This window comes from Pyxicephalus adspersus, chromosome 2 (genome assembly GCF_032062135.1).
Source record: "Pyxicephalus adspersus chromosome 2, UCB_Pads_2.0, whole genome shotgun sequence".
Lineage (NCBI taxonomy): Eukaryota > Metazoa > Chordata > Amphibia > Anura > Pyxicephalidae > Pyxicephalus > Pyxicephalus adspersus.
Genome location: NC_092859.1, coordinates 3,760,131 through 3,767,596, shown reverse-complemented (window position 1 = coordinate 3,767,596; position 7,466 = coordinate 3,760,131). Strand labels below are relative to the sequence as shown.

Sequence of the window (7,466 nt, the reverse complement as noted above, 5' to 3'; positions counted from 1 at the left end):
ACCCTAACATTTACCCCAATGCTAACCTTAACATTACTCCTTACCCTAACAATTATCCCACTGCTAGCAATGTAATGGGTCCTAATACTAACTCTAAATCCAACACTAATTCTATATGCAACATAAAAATGAATAATAAATCCCCCATTGTCCCCATCTTGGATGTGATGTCAGCGCCCCCAGCAGGCTCCCAGCTGTTACTCCAGTGACACTGTATTGTACTGCCCTTCACTCCATAAACTTTGGGCAGCAGGAATTCTTTGATTACCTTCATTAGGATTTATTAACTCTTTCCTTCCCTTCATTCACCTCCAGGCCTGTGTTCCTGTGCGGAGGAGAACTCACAGGGGATTCTGGGTATGTGGCCAGCGAAGGATTCCCGAACAACTACCCACATAACAAGAAATGTGTCTGGAAGATCACGGTAAGGATGGTTGTCCAGCCCTGAAATTTACACAGCTCTGACTACACATAACAGCTCTGTCTGGCAGTGCACTTTGTTGCTGTTTGGTGACAGATCTTGTTCGTTCCACAGCCTATGAATGAACAGTGAAAGAGAAGCAGCACTCATTTCATCTTATGTCTGTCCCACTTCTCAATAGGTTCCTGATGGTCACATCGTGATTCTGTCCTTCCGACTGTTGGACATGGAGTCAGACCCCAGCTGTAGATATGATTATCTAAACATCTTCAATGGGCATAGTGAGAGTTCCCAGAGGCTGGCAAGAATCTGCGGAACCTTCCGACCCGGCGCCATTATGTCCACTGGACCTCAAATGATGCTGGAGATGGGATCAGATGAGGAGACCGGAGGACGGGGCTTCCTAGCTTGGTACTCAGCAGGAGCACCAACACCTTCAGGTGAGACACTGATTGCAGAGCAGATTTTCTGTGATACCCATAGAGGGCGCTCTGAGTCTGTCCTCCTCCTGCAGGGTGACACAGACAGAAGGGGGCGCTATGAGTCTGTCCTCCTCCTGCAGGGTGACACAGACAGAAGGGGGCGCTATGAGTCTGTCCTCCTCCTGCAGGGTGACACAGACAGAAGGGAGCTATGCAGGGTAACAAATATATTGTAGCACATATTATTTTTGTGTGTTTTTGTTCGGATTAGAGAACCTCTTCTGTGGAGAGAGGTTGGAGAAGCCACAGGGAAGTATTACAAGCCCAAACTGGCCGAAGACTAACTACCCCGGTGGTATCAGCTGTTCCTGGCATATTGTTGCCCCAAAACATCAGGTAAGTGGTTGACTCTGACCCCTAATCTTAACCCCGAACACACCTTTGTATTGTTCATATCATTACACAATGTCTGCTATTCCTCAGGTGATTGAGTTATCGTTTGGAAAGTTTGACGTTGAAGATGACAGTTACTGCCGCTACGATTACGTGGCAGTGTACAACGGTGGACAGACAGACAGCAACCATCAAATCGGAAAATATTGTGGTGACACCCCACCAAAGTAAGTACATCCATTAGATGTTTTGGATACAGGGTTAGGTACGGAGGAGCTGACACTCTAATGTCCCCCCACAGTCACACACTAATATTGTACATTTATATAGCTCTGACATATACCACAGTGCTGTACAGAGATCACTGAGCAAGTCCCATCAGTCTCTGTACAGAGAAGCTGACACTCTAATGTCCCCCCACAGTCACACACTAATATTGTACATTTACCGGTATATAGCTCTGACATATACCACAGTGCTGTACAGAGATCACTGAGCAAGTCCCATCAGTCTCTGTACAGAGGAGCTGACACTCTCACTCTCTGACACTAATATTATACATTTTTTTTAGCTCTGACATATACCACAGTTATGTACAGAGAACCCTGAGGCAGTCACATCAGTCTATGGTACGAGTTGTAATTAGGAATTCAGTAATTGAGTATTCCAGGACTGTGGTAGTGGAGTTTTGAAGCCAGACATGGCCTGGGTTTTGTTTAATTTATAACAAAGCTTATAGAAGTGAACCCTTGACTGGCATTGGTGAGGATTTCTTATTAAGGTTCTTGGTTTTGGCCAGCCTTTACCCCGGGTGAATTCTTTCAAGTCAAGTCATTTCTGTACAAACTCAGCAGAGGAAGTCTCATAACAGATGTAGGTGCAGCTGGGAATTCCTCTGAATCCACTACCCAGCAAAGCAGAGCTGACATGCCACATATTGGTGGATGGACCCTTTCAATAGTCCTCTGATTTTTTTTTTTCAGGGCGGTCTATTCTGAAGGCAACGAGATGCTGGTTCAGTTCGTGTCTGATCTCAGTGTGACGGCAGGTGGATTCGATATCACCTACAGGATGAAGGATCCCTCTGAAGTCCTAAAGAAGGACACCGAGACAAAAGCCACGGCAACCAGTGTGGGCACAGCAAGCCGTCCAGTTGGAACCAAACCTCCGGCTAAGCCCAAACCTACCCCGAAAGCCACACCTAAGCCCAGCACCAAACCAGCCACACCAAAACCGAGCCTAAAGCCAGCCACGGCTAAGCCCACCCCAAAACCCAAACCCACCAAGGCAGCCAAACCTGTCACCACTGCGAAGCCCAAACGTGATAATTCGCCAGCTCCTGCAGGTGAATGAAATTAAGAGACTGAGATCTAAAATCATAAGATCCCGCCACCCAATGTCGATTCATCATTTTTGTATCTCTTAGGGTTCCTGCAGTGAGATCTCCATGTAATTTATAATGGCTGGGCTTCTGTCCACCTTGAGGTGTTCCCAATATCCATCTGGATATGAAGAGTGTTCCTGGCCACCATGAGGTGTTTTCACCCATCCAACTGGATGTTGCCACCAACCTTGGTGTTACCTTGGATTTTTGGTTGATTCAAAACATCTAGAGTGCTGCTCTCCCACCAGTTTTGTTTTATGTCCCATATATAAAATTAACATTTCAGAAAGGATTATGGGAACCACTCACAATTGGGAGAACAAGTATAAGGCCCAGGAACTCAGTACAGGGATAGTGGGGGCCCTTTATAATGGGTACATTAGATATACAGATCCGGAAACAGGGATGGGGGAAATTACTTACAATGGGTACAGAAGGTGCAAGGACAGGGAACCAAACTTTGGGATGGAGTGATGTAGGTATAATGGGTACAGTAGGTAGACAAGGAAACTTGCTGCCCCCATTCTGTCATGATTACTGTGGCTTTATATATAAGGGTTGTCTACCCTTTAATGTAAAGTAAAAATTTTTAGGTCTGCTTTAAGCAGGGGACGATAGGAACCTCTCATACTGGCCACAGAAAGTATACAGACCCAGGAACTCCAAGTCATAGAATAAGAGACTTGGATCTGAAATCTTGAGTTTTGAGTGGACGCACCAGACGCAGGTCTCTAAAACCACCAATGAAACCCAACCTAGACCTAATCAGGTACGAAAAAAGCACTATAGTACTCTCTTAATCTTTTCAATTCTTGTAGGTTCACCTTCCAAGTGCCCAGAAAAGTGCCGGAAGACGGGAACTTTGGGATCCCACTACTGCGCCAACCAGATGGGTAAGAAATTCCATGCAGGAGGTTTTCATGTAGGCTATGCAAAGCTTCCATCAACCATCTGAAAAGGTGGATCAAAAGGTAGAAGTTTCCTTGTCCAAGGCCAAGATGTCCACATTCAGAGGGTTTATGGGAGACAATCCAAAGGTGGTCATCTTGATGGGTCAATTGGTATACCTTGATCATATATATCAAAGAACACTTAGGAGGAATAACAAAAAAGGGGAGGCGGCAACGAGAATGAAATGCCTAACCTACAGCATCATCCATTGTCATTCACCACCAATTCTTATTTTTGTAATTCTATGTTCAAAAGAAATACCCCAGTATTGGCCATGTGGATAATCCCAATGGTGGGCAGTTAATTAAAAAGTGTATCTTGTGTGAAAGACCTAGAACCTTTGTCAGGTCAGGTTTTCACTGTTATCTGTGTCCCCACCGGAGAGATTCACCCGTTATGACCATTGTCCTAGAAACAGAAAGCTACGGGAAGCCCAAAGTTTCCAGCTGTCACCGAGGCAGGTTGGGTAAAGTCTTCAGGTGAGGACACCTACCTGAGATTTCTTCTCTTTTTACCCATTCTTTTCAGCTCAGTTCTACCCAAATCACAAACTTTTGGTTTTAGATACACTTCAAGGTTCTCCAGCCACCTAGCAATGCTTTGATGACCTTGTTCACCCCTGGGTTAGTCAGGTCAATGACATATGAGGGGTTTTGTATGAACAATGTGTCTCCACGCGAGGAATAATGAGTGCAGACAGGTTGGCTTTCCTTGTCCCTCGCTTGTAAATGTAATATAATGAATTGCACTCCAGGACTGGCTAAGGTCCCTAGGAATGGCCAATGACCCATGTTGACTTTCACTTGTCCTTTACCCCTTAGTATTGACCGGGACGGTGAAGACTCTCACCAAGGGTGAGGTGGAGGGGACTCTGCTTGCCAGCGTCCAGATCATTCAAACCTACAAATCTGAGGGCGTGACCATTCAAGAGGCCGGCAAAACCATGAGCGTCCAGATCATCAACGAGTGCCCACGATGCCCCATACTGAAGAAAGGTAAAGACACTGAGGAGCGTAATATTCATGAATGAAAAGTCAACATTGGACAATATTGAGAGAGGCTAGTGATAATTGGCAGAATATACAATATTTATCTGTCGGGGGGAAATGGGAAGGCAATGCTCCGCAGAGTGCCAGTGATGGAATAATTTGCAGAATATACAATATGTATCTGTCAGAGGGAGGGTGCAATGTTCTGCAGATCTCTATTCGGTAATAACGGGTACATGTTGTGTGTTTCCAGGTGCCAATTATCTCTTCATGGGTATGGTGGATGGCGAAGGACGCGGCAGAATTGTAGGTGACAGTTTCGTCATCGCGCACAGAACCCAGCAGCACCAAATCCTCAGTAGCATCTCCAAGAAGCCCTGCTAATGGCACCCATCCTGAGCTGCCCATAGTATCTGCCTCAGTATCACCATGGTGTCCACCTCTACAACCAGCTACAGTGTTGCCACGGTGACATATTAAGTGATGGCAGCCGTATTTCTAACTGCTGAGTCAGCTGCTGTCTTGCCATGGTGACCTCCTTAGTACCCTTAGCGACAGATGAAGCCTTCATAGCTGCCTGCCTGTTGCCAGAGCAACACCTCATGTGCTGCCTAGTGCTATGTTGACATCCTTTTTGCTGTGGTAACCTGGTTTAGAAATGGCAGCTGTGATCGCTTAGCGGCAGTCCCTGGGTCACCATCCGATTATTATCTCTCATTATATCTCATTTTATTTTTGTATATTGGTACAAATTCCTCTCCTCTGTTTGCCTCAATTATTGCCATATACCCCACCAACAAAATGGCACCCGAACCAAGATGGCTGCCCACGTCTCATTCCAACCCGACAACCTGTAACCTGTAAACTCAATAAAATTAATGTTTTGTTCCATGAGAATGTGTGGTTATTTGTGACGTGACAACAAACATCCCTCTGTCTATGGTGACATAGCTAATACCCGCATCTAATGGCGCCTGCCTGTTTGTGGGGGGACAAACACTGGCTCCCCCATAATACACATATACATATATAATAATACATAATAATACAAGTACGCTTGTGAGCTTAGCAAGCATTTTCATTGGTTGGTGGATACCAGGGGAGGGTCATGACATGAATTAAGAGCAGGTTGTTAGGGTATATGATAAGTAATGTTTCAATTGGCTAGTGGTGGTCAAGGATAGTTCAGAACATGACAACCACCAGCCAATGGAAGCATTGCCAGCTATGTACCTTAACAAAGGGCTCCTATATACTGTTTTCCTTAAGTTCACTGAACTCTAAATGAACCAGACCTGGGCACCTTGGCCTATGTGTATATGCCTTTCCCTTACTCACCTGCTGCTCTGTTTGTTTAGGATGGGTACGTGGCATACCGAGTATGAAGGAACATATGGGTCTCCCATGTGACAATGAGAATTTGGTGTAGCCCAATGGATGCCAATACTGCTGGAGTAAACTGCTGGAGTAAAGAGACCCTGTCCATGGGAACAGCCCCATCATGGCCGTGTCCATGAGCCGGCCAATGCCTGGTGCAGGCTATGAACTACAATCCTAAAAAAAAAAAATTCCATGAAATAGAAAGCCCCTCGGCAATATGAGCTCATCGCCGTTCCCATAAATATCAGGTATGGGTGCCCGGATAATACAATTTAATGGAAAAGTTGGGCCAAAAAGTAATTCAAGGGTTTCCATCTTATAATTTTTATAATTTAGTTGCTTGAATTTGGAAATAATGAACTATAAGGGTTGTGGCTAAGTTAAAGTGGGTGTGGTCACAACACAATATAAAACAACAACAGAGGTATCAAAAACAACAATAATAACAAATTATGTTGCAAACATTTGGAGTCACATGACTAACATGTTGTTGTGGTCACATGATTCATTACCAAACTGCTAACATTAGAGAAAACACATGGCCAGGCTGTTGGGGTGAGAAGTCATTCATGGAATATCTAGGTGCTAACCTACTAATAGGAGACATTTACACTTCACGCTCTACATTTTGGACTCCAACAAAATGGCGATCGTTCAGGTGAAAGTCACGTCATATGGAAGGGCCGCTTCTAGTCTCCTAAGATGTGATAGGAGAGCGCTCATCCAATCAGGTGGCCGAATTCAACCCCGCCCATTCTCGTCCAGTCGCTGATGGACGGGTGTAGTGACCAATCAGCAGTCACTGCGGGTAGATCAGGAAGAGGTGCTGGAGGCTGCAGGTAACAGTACGGGGATCCCCGACCTGACACCCCAGGGGGGACAGTCCTGAGGCATGCTGGGAGCTCGCCCGATGACGTCATACGAACTCCCGGCATGACTTTCTAAGTTTTCCCCTTGGGGGTGGAGCCTGGAGGGTTGCAAATTGGTGTTTTGGTGTTCCCAGCCCCGCCCATTAGCACAGAAGGCCACCTGCTGGTCTACACCTGGGCCAGCACTGCCAAAGCAGCCATTCATCTATATCAGAATCTGTCACCGCATACAGAAGGGGCCCACTACCATTACAGGCTGCGCACACTGGGAATTCCTACATATACCCCATAGGCTGCTTTATTTAGTGACAACATGGCAAGAAATACCAAAAATTCATGTATTGGGGACAAGTAAGGCCTTCTATTACCTCTGCCATCTGTAAAGGGCTGGAAGGGGTTAATTGGGGTGATGCAGGGTTAATAAACATTGGGGGGAGGTCAGAGGTCATAGCAAGCATTGGATACATTGTATTACAGGGGAGGGGCTATAGGGAGACTCCGCCCACTATTCCATATACGGTGTGTGTGTGTGTGTGTATATATATATATATATATATATATATATAGCAATCGATGGCTGTGATTGGTGGGAAGGGCAGCATTGGGGGAGGAGCTAGACATAGATACATTATTCCGCTGTACAGAGACTGATGGGAG

The 7,466-nt window shown here is 45.6% G+C and overlaps 1 protein-coding gene across 1 annotated transcript in view; it reads left to right on the top strand.

The window, feature by feature from the left end:
• The window catches only part of LOC140322703 (procollagen C-endopeptidase enhancer 2-like), a 17,870-nt gene extending 12,419 nt beyond the window's left edge, over positions 1–5,451 (top strand). Inside the window, exons 2-9 of the mRNA XM_072399273.1 lie at positions 316–424; positions 603–861; positions 1,115–1,239; positions 1,327–1,463; positions 2,220–2,581; positions 3,439–3,513; positions 4,393–4,566; positions 4,814–5,451. Coding sequence (XP_072255374.1) covers positions 316–424; positions 603–861; positions 1,115–1,239; positions 1,327–1,463; positions 2,220–2,581; positions 3,439–3,513; positions 4,393–4,566; positions 4,814–4,944 — 1,372 coding nt within the window. The 3' untranslated portion in view covers positions 4,945–5,451. The remainder of the gene's footprint in view (positions 1–315; positions 425–602; positions 862–1,114; positions 1,240–1,326; positions 1,464–2,219; positions 2,582–3,438; positions 3,514–4,392; positions 4,567–4,813) is intronic.
• Positions 5,452–7,466: the final 2,015 nt, after the last annotated feature.